Source organism: Poecile atricapillus, chromosome 21 (genome assembly GCF_030490865.1).
Source record: "Poecile atricapillus isolate bPoeAtr1 chromosome 21, bPoeAtr1.hap1, whole genome shotgun sequence".
Classification (NCBI taxonomy): Eukaryota; Metazoa; Chordata; class Aves; order Passeriformes; family Paridae; genus Poecile; species Poecile atricapillus.
The window spans coordinates 5,120,808-5,139,649 of NC_081269.1; the positions used below are offsets into that span (position 1 = coordinate 5,120,808).

An 18,842-nucleotide genomic window follows, 5' to 3' on the forward strand; every position below is an offset into this window, starting at 1 on the left:
CCCCATGTCAGAGTCACTGCTGCAGTCCAGAGTGCCCTGCACCTCAAAGTGCCTGGCCCTGACACCTTTCCCTCCCTGCAGGCAGTGGAGGAGCTCCTGGAATCGCTGGACCTGGAGAAGAGCAGCTACCACATGGGCTTGAGCCGGGTATGGTGCCTGACACCAGTGGGTGTGGGCAGAGCTGTGCGTCATGGCACGGTGGGACAGCAAAAGGGCAGCACTGTTTGCTCCCACCCACAGCATTCCTCCTGCCTGGGGAATAAAACCCCATGGTGGGGCAGGAGCAGTGGCTGCAGAGGGGAGAGACACATCCCCACCAGCGGGAGGGTGGCACGGCGTAGCTGGAGGGATGCAGGTGCCCATCACTGTCCTGCTTCCCTCCCACAGGTGTTCTTCCGGGCTGGATCACTGGCCAGGCTGGAGGAGCAGCGGGACACACAGACCAGCAGGAACATCACCCTTTTCCAAGCGGCGTGCAGGGGCTTCCTGGCACGGCAGCACTTCAAGAAGAGAAAGGTTCGTCCCAGCGACTCTCCCCTCCCTGCTCTGCTGCACAATTTCGCCTAAAATGGGCAGTGCAGCCTTTCTGCGCCTCCTGGGCCAGCACCTCCTCCTCCCGCCTCCCCCCGAGCTGTGGGGGGCCAGGGGGAACCGGGGGGCCAGGGGGAACCGGCAGGGAGGCTGCTGGGCATCGCCGTGGAAGGATGAAGCCGCACTTCAGCTCCTACTTTTATCATTAGAGAAGGTGTAAAATAGGCATTTTACAGCGCCTCACCTTCCCGGGATTAGCATTTAGAGGGGCTGGAGAGGATCAAACAGCAGATTTGCTGGTGCAATTAGCCCAAATGCTAACGAAGGGAAGCATGCTGGGGTGCTGGCAGGGATGCTGAGCACCCACACACTTTGCTTTGCCCTGCTGGTGGCCCCGTGCTGACCCCACACCCCGTGCTGACCCCGTGCCCTGCACAGATCCAGGATTTGGCCATCCGGTGCGTGCAGAAGAACATCAAGAAGAACAAAGGGGTGAAGGATTGGCCCTGGTGGAAGCTCTTCACCACAGTGCGACCCCTCATCGAGGTGCAGCTCACCGAGGACCAGATTCGTGGCAAAGACGTGGGTATCGGTGCTGGAGCATGCTGGAGGGCTTGGGGGAGCGTTACTCTTGGATATGGCCCTGCAGTGGGGTGGGATGCAGGACCCCATGGTGGGGTCACATGCAGAAGCTAATGGTGGGGTGGGATGCAAGACCCTGCAGTGGGGTGGGAAGCAAAACCCAGGGAAGGGTGGGATGTAGTATCCTGTGGTATGTTGGGATACTGGATCCCAGAGTGGGTTGGGATGCAGGAACTCATGATGGGGTGAGACACAGGACCACATCTGCCCGAGCCCCGTCAGCGCCAGGCTCGAATTGCTCCCTAATTTGTGAATCAGCATGTCAAGAGCTGGCTGTTGCTTGAGCCCAATTACAAGCGTGGAGAATGGAAATGAAACCGTGTGCCGAGAGGCAAATGCGGGGGCTCCGTTCACACTGGCAACCAGACACTGCTGCACCCGCTGAGCACGGAGCTGCTGCCTGGCTCAGCTTTCACCCTGACCTGCTGGGGACAGGCACCTGGGTGGGGGCACCTGGGCAGGAGCACTTGGGCCCCCCTGCTGCCCCCCCAGCCTATGCTGGGACAGGAGGAAGAGGGAGGAAGATGTTAGCAGCCAGACATGCTTCCACAGCACTGGCTGGTGGTCCCTGAGCATCCTGGTGGGCCCCCTCCCTCCCCACCTGGGATGGGTGCACCCAAATCCTTCAGCAAGCGGCTGATGGGTAGATTTGCTCCCACCTCCTCTCCCAGGGGGTGTGGGTACCCCTCTGCAGCTTTTCTGGGACTGCCTGGTATTCTGACACCATTTATGGGGTTGAAGTGCTCACGACAGCGGAGCGGGTTGGGGAAAGTCCCTGCCCAGCCCTTGGCAAGGGAGAGGAGCCCCGGGGAGCCCCCACCCTGCCCATCCTGCGCTGGGGGGTGCTGGGGAGGGGCAGAGAGCTGCCAGCCTCCTACCCGCCAGCCTCTTCCCTGCGCCTGCCCCCTCCCTCACCACCCGCTCTGTTGCAGGAAGAGATCCAGCAGCTGAAGAGCAAACTCGAGAAGGTGGAGAAGGAGCGTAACGAGCTGCGGCTCAACAGCGACCGCCTGGAGAGCAGGGTAGGTCTTTGCCGCTGCTGGGATGGGGCATAGTGCCGTGCCAGCCTGGCCCAGTCCGTGGTCACATTGTCCCTGCCACCCCCAGATCACAGAACTGACATCGGAGCTGACGGACGAGCGGAACACTGGCGAGTCTGCCTCCCAGCTGCTGGACGCTGAGACAGCTGAGAGGCTGCGGGCTGAGAAGGAGATGAAGGACCTGCAGGTAAATGTGCCTCTCCCTGGCCTCGCAGTGTCTCCTGTCCCTTTCAAGTGCTCACCACAGCCACGTCCCCTCCCAGGCCAAGTACGATGCCCTGAAGAAGCAGATGGAGTCGATGGAGATGGAAGTGATGGAGGCTCGGCTCATCCGGGCGGCCGAGCTCAACGGGGAGCTTGACGATGATGATTCAGGTACTGTCCTGCCTCCAGTGCTGGCTGCTGGCACACCCTGCAGTGTCCCACTCTCCCCGTGCCACCCCCACAGCCCCTTGGTGACCACGTTTCCCCACACAGGTGGCGAATGGCGGCTGAAATACGAGCGGGCAGTGCGGGAGATTGACTTCACCAAGAAACGGCTGCAGCAGGAGCTGGAGGACAAGCTGGAGGTGGAGCAGCAGGGCAAGAGGCAGCTGGAGCGCAAGGTGAGTGAGGGCTCAGCTCTGGGGACTCCCTGGTCCTCTCAGCATGGCTAGGACAGCAGGGACATGGTGGCATCCCAGAGCCCTCATTGCCTGCCCCTGCCTGCAGCTGGCGGACCTGCAGGCGGACAGCGAGGAGAGCCAGCGGGCACTGCAGCAGCTGAAGAAGAAGTGTCAGCGCCTGGCTGCTGAGCTGCAGGACACCAAGCTGCACCTTGAGGGACAGCAGGGACGCAACCATGACCTGGAGAAGAAGCAACGGAGGTGGGGACCGTGTGCTGACTGCGAGGGGGACGTGGGGGACACGCCTCTGGCGAAGTGGCATTACCATTTTAGCAGGGATTTGGGCACCTCACCAGCTCCTACTTGGCTGAAGTGTCTCCAGCGGGATGGGGCTGCCTGAGTTGGATGTGTTTGTTGTGGAGGGGATCCCCATGCCCTTTTGGGGGGCCCAGAGCTTAGTGATGCCATGTGGGGTCATGCTCCATGGTGGAGATTGCTAATGCCCTGTATCTCCACTCAGCACACGCTGCCATCCCGTCCCCTCTCCCAGCCCCAAAGTTTGCTAACGTTATTAAGCAGCAGGGACGCTTTCATCTCATTATGGTAATGATCACACACACAAATACAGCGAGAGAATCCAATCTAATTAATTTCAATTTCCGCGGATTGGAGTCTATGCTAATGCAGCTGTTTATTACCCAGCACAAGGAAAAATGGGGATTAGCTGCCGAGGTGTTTAACGCAGGTCACAAACTCAAGCGCAGAGTTGTTTGCCAAGCCCCAAAGGCAGTGATTTCAGAGCAAACCCGGCTGATCCCATCCCAGGGGCACTGGGAGAGACTGCCATGGTGCTGCTTGGCTACAGGCTGTACTGAGCACTCCTTCAACAGGGGCTCCAGGGGGGTGTGTGTCCCCTTTGGGGATGGGACTGGTGCCATGTCACGTGGAATCCCAGCACTGCGATGCAGCTGTGGGAGCCAAGGTGCCACAAGAGCCCATCTCTCCTAGAGACCCCTCCATATCCTCCTTGGTGGGTTTGGTGTGCCCTTGGGGTAGCCAAGCCCCTGCCATTGGCTGCCACAGTTCCATGGGCACATGCTGGTCCTGGAGAATGGCTGAGGTGCTGCTGGGGTTGGTGCTGCACTCCCCATTAGCACGGAGTGAAGGCGTCATAAGGAGAGTCTGAGTGACTCGTGCCATCGTGCTGGCAATTAAAGACTCATCACCAGTGTGTTTCACACAAGAACCCAGCAGCACACTGCCCTTCCCAGTGCCTGCTGCTGAGGGAAGGGGAGGCTGGGTGCAGTGCCCCTGGCATAGGGCTGAGGATCAGTCCCCGGGGTGCTGAGTGCTCACCCCACTCTCCCCATGCAGGTTTGACAGTGAGCTCTCACAGGCACATGAGGAGGCACAGCGGGAACGCTTGCAGCGGGAGAAGCTGAGCCGAGAGAAGGATGTGCTGGTGGCTGAGGTCTTTGGCCTCAAGCAGCTGCTGGAGGTGAGTGGCCCCCGGACCTTCCCCGGCCTCCCAACCACTGGGTGCCCCGGGCTGACGGTGACCCCGTCTCTTGCAGGACAAGGACTCGGACATCGCAGGGCTGACACAGAAGGCAGAGGCGCTGGAGGCAGAGCTGCAGGACATCTCCTCCCAGGAGTCAAAGGATGAAGCCTCCCTGGCCAAGGTGAAGAAACAGCTGAGGGACCTGGAGGCGAAGGTCAAAGACCAGGAGGAGGAACTGGATGAGCAGGCTGGAACCATCCAGATGCTGGAGCAGGTACGGCAGGGAGGGGCGAGGTTTCTGGGTGGGGTGGTTTCATGCAGGGCTGTTATTACCTGGGCCAGGCTTGCCTGGGAAGAGGAGGCGGTCGCCCTGAGCCCAGCGTCAGGCCCGGCATCACCGCGGCCGACACGGCTCCCGGCCCTCCGTGCCATGGCCCAGCAGGTCACCATGGGGCGGGCAGCCCAGCTGGCCTCAGAACGGGGGGTTTTCAGGGTGAGTGGTGACTGGAGAGTGCCATGGAGGGGTACCCACATCCCCTTTGCTCTAACCACATCCCCACCATTTGCAGGCGAAGCTGCGGCTGGAGATGGAGATGGAGAGGCTGCGGCAGACCCACGCCAAGGAGGTGGAGAGCCGTGATGAGGAGGTGGAGGAGATCCGGCAGTCATGCCAGAAGAAGGTAGGGCTCTGCTGTGGCCCCTTTGCTCAGGAGGGCCTGGGATGCATCCCCATGCCCTGGCCGGGTGCTGGGAGCTGCCAGCCGGGCACCGTCACGCAGCACCCAGCTCCCATGCAGCCAACCACAGCCCGGCTACACCGGCCCAGCGGGTCCGACCAGTTCTTCTGCTGCCCAGGCCAGTGCATGCCGGGCTCTGTGCCTCTGGTTGTGCAAACACCCAGCTCGTGGGGTCACCCAGTGTCCCCAGGGGACACGTGGGGAGGGGGGTCATGACCCCTCCCCGCCACCCTGACCAGCTGCCCCCTGGCTGTCCCCAGCTGAAGCAGATGGAGGTGCAGCTGGAGGAGGAGTATGAGGACAAGCAGAAGGTGCTGAGAGAGAAGCGGGAGCTGGAAAGCAAGTTATCTGCTGTCAGCGAGCAGGTGGGTTGAAGGGCAGCTGGGCACCTGCCTTGCTTTGGGGACCTTGAGGTGGCCATGGTGGGGTGGACACCCCTCTGGCATGGAACCATGGTGAAGTTTCCCCTGCCACAGGCCAACCAGCGGGACTTTGAGACGGAAAAGCGCCTGCGCCGGGACCTGAAGAGAACGAAGGCGCTGCTGGCTGATGCTCAGATCATGCTGGACCACCTGAAAAACAACGCACCCAGCAAGAGGGAGATCACCCAGCTCAAGAATCAGGTGTGCATCTAGACACTCCTCATACTGCAGGCTTTGAGGGACACAGGGTGTCCCTGTTCCTTGGCCAGGCACTGAAATATATCCCTGCAGCTGGAAGAGTCAGAGTTCACCTGCGCAGCCGCTGTCAAGGCCCGCAAATCCATGGAAGTGGAGATCGAGGACCTCCACCTGCAGATTGATGACCTTGCCAAGGCCAAGGCAGCGGTGAGTGGGTTGTAGTTGTGATGAACCATGGTGGGGCCATGCCCCATTTGCACCAGGGTGGCCCCACGCTGTTTGGAGTGGGTTTGGGGGGTGAGTGCCCCATTCTTGGGATGCACTGAGAGACACGTGTGGCTCCCTGCAGCTGGAGGAGCAGCTGAGCCGTCTGCAGCGGGAAAAGAATGAGGTGCAGAGCCGGCTGGAGGAGGATCAGGAGGACATGAATGAGCTGATGAAGAAGCACAAAGCAGCTGTGGCCCAGGTGAAGGGGAAACAGCAGCTGCACCCACTCCACCCACTCAAGATGTCTCTCTTGGAGGCAGCACAGTGGGATCCCCACTGATGGCCCTGGTGTGTCCTGCAGGCATCCCGGGATCTGGCACAGATGAATGACCTCCAGGCACAGCTTGAGGAGGTCAGCAAGGAGAAGCAGGAGCTGCAGGAGAAGGTGAGGATGCACCCTGAGTGAAGCTAGGGCAATGAGGAGCACCCAGAGACCTGCTGCCCACGCCACGTGGGGCCCTCTGCACTGTGGGGTGCAGAGCAGTCCAGTGGGAAGCTCTCCATCAGGATGGGAGCAGCATGGCCAGCAGCTCTCCTCCAGGACAGCATGGCAGGGGGGGCAAGGGTGATTGTGGTTGAGGCTGAGGCTGTGCCCTCTCCCGCAGCTGCAAGGTCTGCAGAGCCAGCTGGAATTCCTGGAGCAGTCCATGGTGGACAAGTCACTGGTGAGCCGGCAGGAGGCCAAAATCCGCGAGCTGGAGACCAGGCTGGAGTTCGAAAGGACGCAAGTCAAGCGCCTGGAGGTAGTCATGGTGCTCTCCCTCTGCTCCAGCTGGGACAGGGGTGCAACAGGACCATAACAAAGCTTCCTGAGGGTCTGCTGAGCACCTCCCCTCCCCAGGACCCCCCACGCTGCAGCCCTCCCCCTCTGGCAGCCCACCACTGTCTCCACAGGGAAGGCTCCCTGCAAGCACTGATAACAGTAATCCACCGCCCAGCTCGGCAAAGTGCTGCTCTTTCCCTGCATCGACTTAGGGAAATTATAGACTCCCCAGTCCTGCGAATGCAGCCTGTTTTATATTCTGCCTCCGCAGCTCTGCCAGGGAGCGCGGCAGCTTAGCTCTCCTCTTCATATTTTCCAAGCTATTATTTCCTTCCCCACTCTCTCTGCCGGGGCCATAAATATGCAGCGGCTGGCTCAGTGGCTGGGGAAGAACGGGAGCTATTTTTTCCCTACGTTACATGTTTTAATTACTTCACACACAGTTAAATCTATTTTTCCAATTCAACAAAGCCCTTGCTGTTGTTCTGCCCCTTCCCTGGCCCTGGGAGGGGGTGGTTTCTCCTCCATCTCCTTGTGTGAATTGACGGGAGTGGAATCCATCCTCGCATCATCCCCTGGTGGGTGTCGGGGTGAGGGTGGACCTGCAGGGTGAGAGGTCCGTGGGGGTGTTTGGGGTGACCCCGCTGCTTGGCAGAGCCTGGCCACGCGGCTGAAGGAGAACATGGAGAAGCTGACGGAGGAGCGGGATCAACGCGCGGCCGCCGAGAACCGGGAGAAGGAGCAGAACAAGCGGCTGCAACGGCAGCTCCGCGATGTCAAGGAGGAGATGGGCGAGCTGGCCAAGAAGGAGGCAGAAGCCAGCCGCAAGAAGCACGAGCTGGTGAGGCACCCATGGTAGGGCCAGGCAGGGGACAAGGGGGTGTTCCCTAAGGAATGTGGCTCATCCCACTCCCTCCCTGCAGGAGATGGACCTGGAGAGCCTGGAAGCTGCCAACCAGAGCCTGCAGTCAGACCTGAAGCTGGCCTTCAAGCGCATCGGGGACCTGCAGGCAGCCATCGAGGATGAGATGGAGAGTGACAGCAATGAGGACCTCATCAACAGGTGAGGGCAGCTGGGACCGGCTCCCACGCATCCCTGGGGGTCACTGCTTGCCCTCGCCACTTCAGAAATGCCATGGAGACCCCTTGGCTCTGCCTGGCCCTGGCAGGATGCTGTCTGTGCATCCATCCATGCATTGTGCACACGTGCATCTGTCCATGCATTCGTGTCTGTCCATCTGTGCATCGGGCACCTGTGCACACAGGCATCGGTCCGTGCATCTGTGCATCCATCCCTCTGTCCACCATCAGCCCCCATGAGTTTCAACCACTTGTGGAGGTGCATGAAATGCATCCAGAATCCTGCCAGCTGGCTGGAAACAGCCCAGGGAGCCCCAGGAGCCAGGGCAGCACAAGCTGGCAGGAGGCTTGGGATTGCTGGGATCCAGCCCAGCCCAGGATAGAATTATAGAATCATACAATTGTTTAGGTTGGGAAAGACCTCTGAGATAATCGACTCAAGCCATTAACTCAGCACTGCCATGTTAGCACTAAATCATGTCTCCAAGTGCCACATCCACACATTTTTTTAATGTTTCCAGGGAATGATTCCACCATTTCCCTGTTAAAATGCCTGACCACCTTTTTGGTGGAGAAATTTTCCCTAATATCCAAGCCAAACTTTCCATGGTACAACTTGAGGCTGTGTCCTCTTGTCTTGTTGCTTGTTCCTTGGGAGCAGTGCCTGACTCCCCAGGCTACAACCTCCTTTCAGGAAGTTGTAGGGAGTGAAAAAGTTCCCCCAATCCTCCTTTTCTCCAGGCTGAGCCCCCCCAGTTCCCTCAGTTGCTCTTCATCAGACTTGTGCTCCAGACCCTTCCCCAGCTCTGTTGCCTTTCTTTGGATACACTCCAGGATACAACCTGGGATGCTGGGATCCAGCTGGATGCAATCCCACTCCAGGGGCACAGGGCAGCCTCACCTCCCTCCCCTGACCCTTCCCCATAATTTAATTTGCCCACATCTGTTTCTCACCCACTTAGTATTTTTATTTTTTTTTTTTTCATTTTCCTTTCATTTGATTTCTTTTCTGTTGTGTTTCTCCCCCCCTGCCCCCTCCAACCCCTCCCAGTTTGCAGGACATGGTGGCAAAGTATCAGAAAAGAAAGAGTAAACTGTGAGGAGCATCTCTTTCCTTCCTCCCCTAACCCCCACCTCACCCCCAGGGGCCGGGGTCCCGCATGCCACTGGCCCAACTCTGCATGCCCTAACAGCACCCACGGCGCGGCACAGCACGGCACATAACCACATCCCACGCATGGGGACGGGATGAGCCCCTGGGATGGGGTGGGGGGTGATGCTCTGCCGTGCCTGATGGCAAATGTGTCAGCATGGGGCAGCAGTGGAGCCCTGCTGCCACTAATTAATAGCCGTGTCCATGGTCGCTCCTGCAACCCGGGTCCTGCTTAACTAATGGCATGTTTGCCTGGACATAAACTGTGTTTGATGTGGAGCTTAATTCCATTGATCAGAAAACCTTAGCTACCCCCAGAACTTGTTTTCAGGGCTTGTTGGGGTTTTTTTTGGTGTCATTCTGTGGGTTTTTTTTGGAATTTTTTTCCCCCCAAGCCCAGTGTGCCTGAGATATTTTGCAGAGGAGGGAGATGCACAGGATGGAGAGGAGCTCATTGCTCTGAATTTAAAAAGAGAAGGATTCATATACAGGGTCTATCCCAGCCTGTCCCTTGTGCTGTTTGCCTTCGTTCCCAGGCAGGGAATAAGACCCAAACCAGGTGGATAAAAGGCCATTTAAGATCCTGTGATACATCCCATCCTTTCCTTGGAGTGGCCTGGTGGGAGCGAGGTGGCAAGAGGGGACCACACTGCTTCAATTTCCGTATAGATCCCAAGGGTGCTACCATAGCCCTAATGAAAGCAGTAAGCAGTGAGGTATTAAGAGAGATTTATTCAGGGATGCTTTTAGCGTGGAGGAATGGATTTTGCAATGCAGACAGCACCTTCTTTCTAAAGGCAATCAATATGGTTACGAGCGGCCATTATAAATTAGACGGTTTAAGCCAGATAGGGCTTTTTTTACGCTGGGACGTAAATCAGGGGCTCTCGGGCATGGCAGGGCTGTAAATCTGCCCAGTGTGCTCCTGCACCTGCCGTGCGGGAGTCGTTTCTGTTCCGCCTGCTAAACTCCTGTTTACCCGGGGCCATCAGCATTGCTCTTCCTCGCTGTAAGTCTGCACTCAACGGTGGCCTACAAAATGAGCCCACTTATTTCCTTCCCAGTCCTGGAGCTGGAAATCTCCTGTGTTTCTGGAGCTGTGCCCTGCCTGCTGCCCCAAAGCCAGGCCTTGCTGTCTCCAGCTCTGGAGCCATGCAGTGACTGGGAGATGTTGGGCAGAAGGTGCAGGAGCCCCTTGGGCAGCCACAGGGGTGGTTTGGGGGTGCTTCAGGGAGCCCTTGGCTTGCAGGTTGAACCATGTGTGCAGATTATGTCCCACAGATGAGGAAGAACCATAGGAAGGGTTTTCACCCACGTCAGGGTACACAGGCAATGAGTACTGGAGAGGTTCAGTGACTTCCAGTGCACTTCCATCTCTTGAGCACCCAAAAACTCACTTGCCCCTTGCTGACCTCTTGTTTCCTTCTACCCTCACCCGCTCCTCCGGCAGCGATGGTGACTCAGATGTGGACTCAGAGCTGGAGGAGCGTGTGGATGGGGTGAAGTCTTGGCTCTCTAAGAACAAAGGCTCCTCCAAAGCGCTCTCGGATGATGGCAGCCTGAAGGGCAGCAGGTGGGTGCAGGGCTGGGGGGCACAGGGCTGGTGGGCAGAGGATGGGCTGAGCTGTGCTGGGACATGGACAGGGCTTGTGGGACATGCCCACGGGATGTGGCGTTTGGTGCTGTGTTTCCACCTGGTGTTTGTGTGGATGGCCAAGGAAGGGTTAAGCAGCTCTGTCTCCACTGGGGACATGTGTGCCCCCCACCCAAGGGAGCCTCCCTGGTCCCCCTTCCCTCATCCCACCCTGAAGGCATACGAGGCACCCACAGCCTCCACCCCATCTGCCTCTAGTGCTGGCCTTTAGCTCTGTGCAGCATTCCATCATTCCAGGATTGATTCCCTGCTCCATCCTGCCCTTCTCTGTAGCCCTACCCCATCCCTCCCCACACCTCTCAGAAAATGTTGGCAGAGGCGGGGGACCATGCCCAGGTGCACCCACGGCATGGGGCAGGGGCACACAGCCCCACTCCCCTTCCCCTTCCCCTTGGAAAACGCTTGCCTGCTGAGCGCAGATTGCTTTTATCCAAACCCAATTTCCTAGCAGGGCTCCAGGAGTCCCAGGGGACTCCCTCCCTCTGCCGAGCAGGGGGGAAAGATCTGAGCTGGTTTCTGTTAATTGGTTTAATTTATTCAGCGGTGCAGATGTAAAACATTTTGTTATTGGAGATAATTCCACCTTTTCTGAAGTCGGGAATCAAACGCAGCGGCTCCAGGTAGCCGACAATGAAATAAATTGAAGGCAACACTTTAAAGGGGAATCAAAGTGCTGGGCTAGAACAATTCCCACATTTACATGACATTTTTTCCACGATGCCATTTCCCGCTGACGCACATTGCCGAGGCCGCCTCTCCCGGCCCCTCCTTCGCCCGCTCACCTCCGTGTCTCTCTTGTCCCCCGGTGCGTGCGGGGCCGCGGTGCCGCGGTGCAGGTCAGCCCCTCCGGACGGCCCCGAGCCCGAGGAGCGGCCGGTGTCGGTGTTGAGCTCCCTCAGCTACAGGAAGCGGCCGGGCCTCAAGGACTCCATAGGCGGCCGCGGGGATGAGCAGACGCTGTTCAGCGCCCTGGGCGAGCGGCCGCCTTCCCCCGAGCGCCCTCCGCGCAGGGCGGCCCGCGGCGAGCCCCAGGACCGGGCGGCCGTCATCACCCGCGCCTTCGCCGACGCCAGCGGCCGGGCTCGCCAAGGGCTGGACAAGCGCTGGTCCCTCTCGACCACCGACGTAGAGAAAGCCTCTGTCGCCTCCGCCCCAGTGAGCCGCGTCTCCTCCGCCTCCTGGCGCGGGCTGGAGGACGGCGATGATGGGGATGAGGGGTGCTCGGTGCTGAGCTTCGCCCTCTCCAGCCCCGGCAGCTTGCGGAGCCGGCGCGGGGGGTCCGAGGACCGCCCTGAGTCGCGGCTCTCCCTGGCCCGAAGCCGCCTGGATGAGGCGGACGAGAAGTCCCGCGGGCAGCCGCTCCTGGGGCGCAGCTTCTCTGTGCCCCCACGGCCCCGCAGCGCAGCGTCCGAGGAGGAGGGTCCTGGGGACCCCCGGCCCGTGCGGCACCGCTCCTACCTCGACCCCGACCTGGAAGCCGCCATCCAGGAGGTGCTGAGCTACCGCCCGCTGCAGGCCAGGGGCTACTCCAGCCCCGAGGCCGACTCGGGGGACGATGGCCGGAGTGTCAGGAGCGTCCGGAGTGTCCGGAGTGCGGCCCCTCTGGGCGCCGCTGACCGCCCCTCCGGCAGCCTGCGCCGCTCCGCATCCGCCCTCGACTTCTCCCGGCACAGCTGCCGGTGCCGCAGCAACTCGGGCTCCTCCGAGGAAGAGGAGGAGAGGAAGAAGAAGAGCTCCAAGAAGCACGCCAAGAAAAGGAAGAAGAAATCCAAGAAGAAGAAGAAGAAGCAGCAATCATCATCCGAGTCCAGTTCCTCCTCCGAGTCCTCCTCCGGCTCCACCAGCTCGTACCGCAGCACCTCCAGCGTCAAGAAGGGCCCGAGAGGGGCGGGGAGCGAGGAGCCGACACGTCCTGCTCGGAACAAGAAGGAGGAGAAGCAGCGGAAGAAGCAGGTGGATAACCTGATGATGAAGTACCTGTACCGTCCCGAGAGCGACTGAGGCAGGAGGTGGGAGCGGTGTGTGCCGTGCAGCATGAACCTCCCCGTGTGCCACTAACTGCTCGCCCTAACCCTCTCCTGACTCCTGCAGTTCTCCTCCGCCGGCATGGGGCACCCCGGCATGGGGCAGCCCTCTGTGTGTGCCTGCAGCAGCCCTGCTTTGGGGTGCTGCAAGGCGTGCTCAGCGCATCTCCATCCGTGGGGAGATCCCCGGAATGTCCTCAGCAGGACCGGCAGCTGCCCGTGCTGCAGCGTGTGCAGGATTAGCAGCTGCGGGACGCCAGGGAGTGCTAATCCCTTCCTGGCTCCCCAGCCATCGGCCAGGACACATCTGGATTTATTCCTTCAGGAAATTTTTAAGTGTTTGATGGGCAGTGCAGCCCCCAGGAGCAGAGGGGAGTGGGATGGGTACTAACACGCACCCACTGCAGTGTGTGAGCATGAGGGGAGACAGCATCCAGGGTGGGGGGACCCAGATTGGGCTGCTGGAGCTCAGAGTGTCCCTGTGCCCTGTTGAGTACCTGTGACAGAAATTCGGGGTGTGAATGGCATCAGCCTGCAGGACTCTGGAGCTCTGCATGCTGTTTGATGCAGAGAGGGTGTGTTTGGGCTCGTTGGCAGTGATTTCAGAGCAGGCTTTGGCCCTTCTGATGGCTTGAATAGGAGAATGGCTGGGGGAAGGGAAAAGAAGCCTTTTGGAAATGTGGTCACCTTGGCCTGCCTGACCCACAGGAAGGGAAGACATCATGGGGTGCCAGGGAGCAACACCCCCAGCACCCAGCCCTGGGCTCGGGTACAACCGGGACCCTCAGGGTGTCTGGGAACACTGGTGTTGGCATCCAGAGCCTGTGCCTTTTCCTGGGCAGGCACAGCTCAGCCCCACTGCAGAGCAGGGGCTAGCTCAGCACAGCGAGGAGTTGTTTGCAGTGAAGCATGTCCCAGATATCTCGGAAAGAATAAAAAAAGGAGGCAGTCAAGGCTCCATCCAGCTGGTTGCCAGCGTGCTGGCTCACCACAGCTCCAGCTGGAGCCGGAGGGGAGCTGTGCTCAGCAGCCAAGCCATGCTGGGGACATGGAGCCCCTCGTCACCCCCTCTAACCCCACTCTCTCCCACAGCCCCACGAGCTCCCGGCACACCTTCACCTACGACAGATGGGACGATGAGCAGGACGCCGGGGACAGCACACGTCGCTCCTCCCGCAGCTCCCCCAGTGCCAGCGAGGCGGAGAGCAGGGCTGCCGAGACCCCCGCCTAGCCCCCAGCACCACTTCCCACCGCCCCGGGAACGCTCAGCTCCGGGCAGCCGGTATTCCTTCAGCGCGGGGTGGGGGGACACACACAGCCGCCCCCCGGCTCCAGCCATGGGAGAAGCAGCCCGGCCGGCTCGCTGGCTGCACCCCCCACCCTCCACCTCCTGTCTGTCCTTGGTGGCGGAGTCGGCTGCTCCGGCACCCGGGATTTATTCCTCAGTGCCTGCTGGCTCCTTGTTTTATAAATTAAACCCCCCCCATTCGGCGCCCTGCCGTCCTCTTACACCCCTTTTAGTTGAGCCAAAGAAGTCTCTCGCTGGCCGGGCCCTGGGGAGCAGCCGCCTGGCAGCCAGGAAGGGGACATGGGGACGGGGTCCCACGTGCCCACCAGGTTTTTGTCACCCCCCCAGCCCCTCACCTCTGCCTGGCTGTTTTGCACTAGCCCAGCTGTGCATCTTCCCCCACCCCCCTTTACTTTCAGTATGAAAATAAACATCATTTCTGGCTGGTGATACTGGCTGCTGCCTGCTCCTTGTGCCTGGGGGGGGTCTCCCTCTTTTGGGGGGGTGTTTGCACGGTGGAACGTATCCAGCCCCAGCAAGGATGCAGGGCTTCATGGAAAGGCCAAGTCTGGCCTCTTCCTTGAACCTGCTGCACCCATGGGTGCTGGGGAGGGGAGGTGGGGGGGAAAGCCCTCGTGGGTGCCAGTGCTGAATCATTTATCAATCTTCATAAATATGCAGATGAGCAGCGGGACAGAGCCTCTGCCTGCTGGCATTAAATAATTAACAGGGAGGAGATGATGATGTGCATTGCTGGCTGCCTGCACAGCTCAGCTTTGGCCCTGGCCGTGTGCTGTGCGCTGCACCTGGCCCCGGGGACACCCTGCGCCCTGGGGACACCCCTCACTCCTTGCCAGGTTGTTTCCCTTTCCCCACCATCTCTTGAAAGCACACAGGCCAAGCTCGGTGCTTGCTGCCATAAAGCCACGCTGCGCTAATGCGCTTTCATTAAGTGGGAGCGATCTAATGATAATAAAATGGCACATTTAACATTAAAACATTTAACTTGACTCCTAAGCGAGTGTGTCTCTCCGCACTGCTCCTGCTCCATCTTCATGAGGGTGACAAAGCTTCTTAATTTGTTCCCCAGGAGTGGGTGCTTGGTAGAGATGGCTTGGCACTGCATGGCATGGGGGTGCAGGGGTGTGGGGAGGCAGGGTACCAGGGTGCAGGGGTGTGGGAAAGCAAGGATGCAGAGGTGCTGGAAGGGTGCAGTGTGGAGACATGAGGATGCAGGGTATCTGGGGTGTGCATGCAGGAATGCAGCATGTTGAGAGTCCCCAGGGTTCAGAGAGATAGAGATACATAGGGATGGAGGTGTACTGGGTGTGAGGACAGCAGGATGCAGGGACACAGCTGCAGGCCAGTGCAGTGATGTGAGGGCACATCTGGAGCCCCACTCCTACTGTGCAGCCCCAAGCACGCCGGGGAAACGAGTGATGGCAAAGTGGGCCATGTCATAGGATGGCTCCTCACCCAAGCTCAGCTCACACAGCAACTTCCCCACCACTGGCGCCAGCTTGAACCCATGGCCTGTGGGAAGGAGAGGGAAGGTGGGGACACAGCCACCCCCGTGACCCCGGGCAGCTCTGGGGTTCTGGGTTGGGGGGTGGCTGCCCTCGCCTACCTGAGAAGCCGGCGCCAATGACAATGTTGCTGAACTTGGGGTGCCGGTCCAGGATGAAATCTTCATCTGGAGAGTTCTGGGGAGCCAGGGTGTGAAATGAGGAGACAGGGTGGAGAAGGGGTCCAGCTTGGGGTAGGGGAAGGCTCAGGACCCCAAATGTTTGGATCTGTGCCCTGGGGAGGGTCTCACCGTGTAGAGGCAGGTCTCCATCACCGCTGGCTGGGTCTCCAGCCTGGGCAGATAGCTGCTGATGAAGCTGCTCAGGATGGCGATGTCAGGGCGGGGCGCACTCGAGGAGGCCTGATCCCGCTTCTCTGGGTCAGTGGGGCTGCCGTGGTGGTGGCACACCTGGAAGGTAACTGGTCAGGGTGGGCTGGTTAGGGAATCCCCCCACCTAGCTGTGCCCTGCTCACCTTCATCAGACCTGGGTACTCAATGGAGGGCAGCCCGTAGATACCGTGGGGGGCTTGGCTCAGCCCCAGGGTCAAGAAGCAGGGACTGACATCACATAGGCTGGTGCTCCCAGGCTGCTTCTCCCTCCAGTAGCAGACATCGATGCGCAGGGGCTGGAATCACAGCGTTAGCTTGTCACTGTCGGACACGAAATGATTCACATGGACGCAGCTCGAGGTGTGGCGAAAGAAGAAGGAAGTTTATTTGTTCTTTCAGTATTTATAGGTTCTCAGCAATGACCAGGGATTGGATAGTCAGGTTACCACTTTCCCAGCCACACTGGCCATGAAACGTCCATCAAAAGGCCTATCTTTAATGGAATGTATAAACACCTATGTTTATAGTTACTTTCTTGGGAAAGTGGCTAGAAATTGTGAAAACAATATCAAAAGACCTGATTCTCAGGGCGACATTAGCTCTGGCCACGATCGTGCCCCCTGTGCCACCAACCCTTACCTGCAGCGGCAGGCGGAGACCCAGTTGTTCCACGAAGGCACCAGTCCAGGCTCCAGCCGTGATGATGAGCCGGGGGGCTTGGTACACCCCAGCAGTGGTGGTGACAGTGACCATGGCCCCAGGTTTGATGTGCAGCACCTTCTCTCCATCCCTCAGGGTGCCCCCATGTTGGCGGAAAACCTCCTATGTGGGGAGGGTGACAGGAGGTGGGTGCCAAGGGACTCCCATCCCATCCCATCCCATCCCATCCCATCCCATCCCATCCCATCCCATCCCATCCCATCCCATCCCATCCCATCCCATCCCATCCCATCCCATCCCATCCCATCCCATCCCATCCCATCCCATCCCAGGTCATTCCAAAGCATTCCATCCCCTCAGCAGCACTTACCTGCACTGCCCGCAGAGCCCGGTCAGCGAAGAGCACCCCGGCAGTGCTGTCCAGCACGGCCACCTGGCCAGCTTGCAGCTGGAAGCCAGGGAAGCGCTGGGCCAGCGCCGCAGCATCGAGGATCTCATCAACACCAAGGCTCCTCCTGCAGGCCTCCAGCTCGGGATCTCCCGCCGGCCCCAGCAGCACCAGTCCTGTCTGCCTGCATCCCCCCAGTCAGGACAGCTTGCCCTGCTTTCCCCGTGTTTGCTTTGCCCCTGGGGGGAAACTGAGGCACGGTGACACCAGTGATACTTGGGATGTGCAACACCCTGGTGCTGGGGTGCCGGTGACAGGGGCAGAGTGAGATGCATGGGAGGGTCCGGACACTGACACACTCTGCCCGCTAAATACAGCAAGCGCCATCTGCCCTGACCCCGGCACCGGAGGATCATTTAAATCTTCATTTCCTTAATGACATTTCCTTCATGGGGCCCCATAAATTACCAGGAATTGGCAGCTGCCTGCCATGGAAGCCACATCCCACCCAAAGGTCACGGTCCCCAGTCCCGCGGGGAGGGGAGGGTGCCTGTGTCCCCGTCCCCATCACCTGTAGAGGGTGGTGCCGGTCTCGGCCTCCAGCCGCTGCCAGAGGCGGAAGCTTTCGGGCATCATTCGGGAGTAATACTGCTGGGGGTAGGCGCTGCGGATGATGCGGCTCTGCCCATGCGAGCTGCCCCGAGAGTGGGGCAGGAGGAACTGTGGGGCAGAGAGGACATAGGGGTGAACACAGACATTGCCACCCTCAACCCCATGTGCACCAGCACGGTGCGGCAGAGGGCACCGTGGGACACAGCCTGTGCTGTCAGCCACGGCACCGGGAAACAGCAGGAAACGCTGGGGACAGGGGGTCCTGGCGCTGGGGACTGCAGTGCCTGAGCAGCTCTGCTCCGTGCCGCGGTGGAGGGCAGCCAGGTCTGCAGGCACCCGCCCCAGCCTGCTGGGAATGAGGACATGGCAGAATGGGGTCACCATACCTGCTCCAGCAGCAGAGTGTCCTTGTGGCGCTGGGCCAGGTGGTAGGCAGTGAAAGAGCCCTGGATGCCGGCCCCAATGACAATGACATCGTAGGTGGACTTCTGGGGCTGGCTTGGGGCAGCCATGTTCACCCTCGTCCCTGTTTCTGTCTCTGTGGCCACTGGGAGGTGAGCCAAGGGGAGGAACAGGGCAGAGTCCAGTGGAGCCTTGGCCACCTTCCAGCTCTGTGGGCACCCAGGGGCACACAGAGGCCTGGCTACCTACCTAGGTATCTTCCTACCCCTTGGGGCTGGCCGGGCACAAACATTCTCATTCCCCCACCAACACCTGGTGCCACCAGGGTGGGCAGCTCAGCTGCTCAGAGTGCATGGGTGGCATATATGTGAAGGAAAACTACTTCCAATAAATCCCCCTTTCCACTGGTTCCAGCTGTGGTGGGACACAAGGCTTCCATTCGTGTGCCAATGGGAAACCCCACTTTGCTTCCAGGCAAACGGGGTTGTTTTTTTCTCCGGCACAATTTATTACAGCCATAAACCATTTTGTTGCCATCTTCTGTTTTTATTTTTTAACAGGAAATAGGGGTGATTTAGGGCTCGCCAGAGCTGCCAGGATGCAGTGTGGTGGATTTTGAAAATCTGTTAAATTTTGGGGTGTGACTGGGTTTTGGGGACAATGCCCCAGAGTGGGGGATAACACAGAGAGGGGCTGCCAGTTTTACCCACTGCTGCCACTGCCCCGTGCTGCTGACACCTATTTAGGAGAATTAATTGGCTTCTGTGGTGTAAAAGGCATTATTTACTGGTTAATTGTCATTATTATGAAATGTTAAATATAATTATTTATTATGCCACTTGCCTCTGGTGATGAATGAAGCACTGGGGAGCACTGGAGGCTTCCACCAGGTCATGGGGACACCCCAACATCGTGCAAAGGCAGAACTAGCAGCTCATAGCTATAGGAAGGTGACAGGAGGAGGATGGGCAGCACGGG

The 18,842-nt window shown here is 59.3% G+C and overlaps 2 protein-coding genes across 12 annotated transcripts in view; one reads left to right on the plus strand and one right to left on the minus strand.

Annotated features, from left to right (window-relative positions):
* Positions 1–14,355, plus strand: part of MYO18A (myosin XVIIIA) — a 36,543-nt gene extending 22,188 nt beyond the window's left edge. For 7 of the 11 annotated variants that reach the window (XM_058854128.1, XM_058854123.1, XM_058854122.1 and 4 more), the window contains 23 exons: positions 82–147; positions 388–516; positions 970–1,113; positions 2,106–2,195; positions 2,281–2,400; positions 2,477–2,588; positions 2,691–2,818; positions 2,925–3,079; positions 4,193–4,316; positions 4,393–4,593; positions 4,889–4,999; positions 5,317–5,421; positions 5,533–5,679; positions 5,770–5,883; positions 6,026–6,142; positions 6,245–6,328; positions 6,549–6,686; positions 7,362–7,547; positions 7,630–7,769; positions 8,838–8,882; positions 10,390–10,512; positions 11,430–12,602; positions 13,710–13,847. In XM_058854128.1, coding sequence (XP_058710111.1) covers positions 82–147; positions 388–516; positions 970–1,113; positions 2,106–2,195; positions 2,281–2,400; positions 2,477–2,588; positions 2,691–2,818; positions 2,925–3,079; positions 4,193–4,316; positions 4,393–4,593; positions 4,889–4,999; positions 5,317–5,421; positions 5,533–5,679; positions 5,770–5,883; positions 6,026–6,142; positions 6,245–6,328; positions 6,549–6,686; positions 7,362–7,547; positions 7,630–7,769; positions 8,838–8,882; positions 10,390–10,512; positions 11,430–12,594 — 3,744 coding nt within the window. In that variant the 3' untranslated portion in view covers positions 12,595–12,602; positions 13,710–13,847. Of the gene's footprint in view, positions 1–81; positions 148–387; positions 517–969; positions 1,114–2,105; positions 2,196–2,280; positions 2,401–2,476; positions 2,589–2,690; positions 2,819–2,924; positions 3,080–4,192; positions 4,317–4,392; positions 4,594–4,888; positions 5,000–5,316; positions 5,422–5,532; positions 5,680–5,769; positions 5,884–6,025; positions 6,143–6,244; positions 6,329–6,548; positions 6,687–7,361; positions 7,548–7,629; positions 7,770–8,837; positions 8,883–10,389; positions 10,513–11,429; positions 12,603–13,709 lie in introns of all 11 variants that reach the window. The other 4 variants (XM_058854130.1, XM_058854126.1, XM_058854131.1 and 1 more) reach the window with 3 other exon arrangements.
* A 201-nt stretch (positions 14,356–14,556) lies between these two features.
* Positions 14,557–18,016, minus strand: PIPOX (pipecolic acid and sarcosine oxidase). Its single transcript, XM_058854134.1, has 8 exons — positions 17,849–18,016; positions 17,422–17,570; positions 16,833–17,034; positions 16,442–16,624; positions 15,946–16,098; positions 15,722–15,880; positions 15,533–15,608; positions 14,557–15,438 (listed from the first exon to the last, which is right to left on the minus strand). Exons 1-8 carry the CDS (start codon positions 17,972–17,974, stop codon positions 15,308–15,310), a joined length of 1,179 nt encoding a protein of 392 aa, XP_058710117.1. The 5' UTR covers positions 17,975–18,016; the 3' UTR covers positions 14,557–15,307.
* Between the last annotated feature and the right edge of the window lie 826 nt (positions 18,017–18,842).

Excerpts from the sequence above, each read along its gene's own strand:
- PIPOX (XM_058854134.1), bottom strand. The coding sequence starts at position 17,974 with ATGGCTGCCCCAAGCCAGCCCCAGAAGTCCACCTACGATGTCATTGTC. Across the intron at positions 17,571-17,848 it reads ACACTCTGCTGCTGGAGCAG|TTCCTCCTGCCCCACTCTCG; the intron begins GTATGGTGACCC and ends TCTGCCCCACAG. Across the intron at positions 15,439-15,532 it reads CATTGGCGCCGGCTTCTCAG|GCCATGGGTTCAAGCTGGCG; the intron begins GTAGGCGAGGGC and ends TCCTTCCCACAG.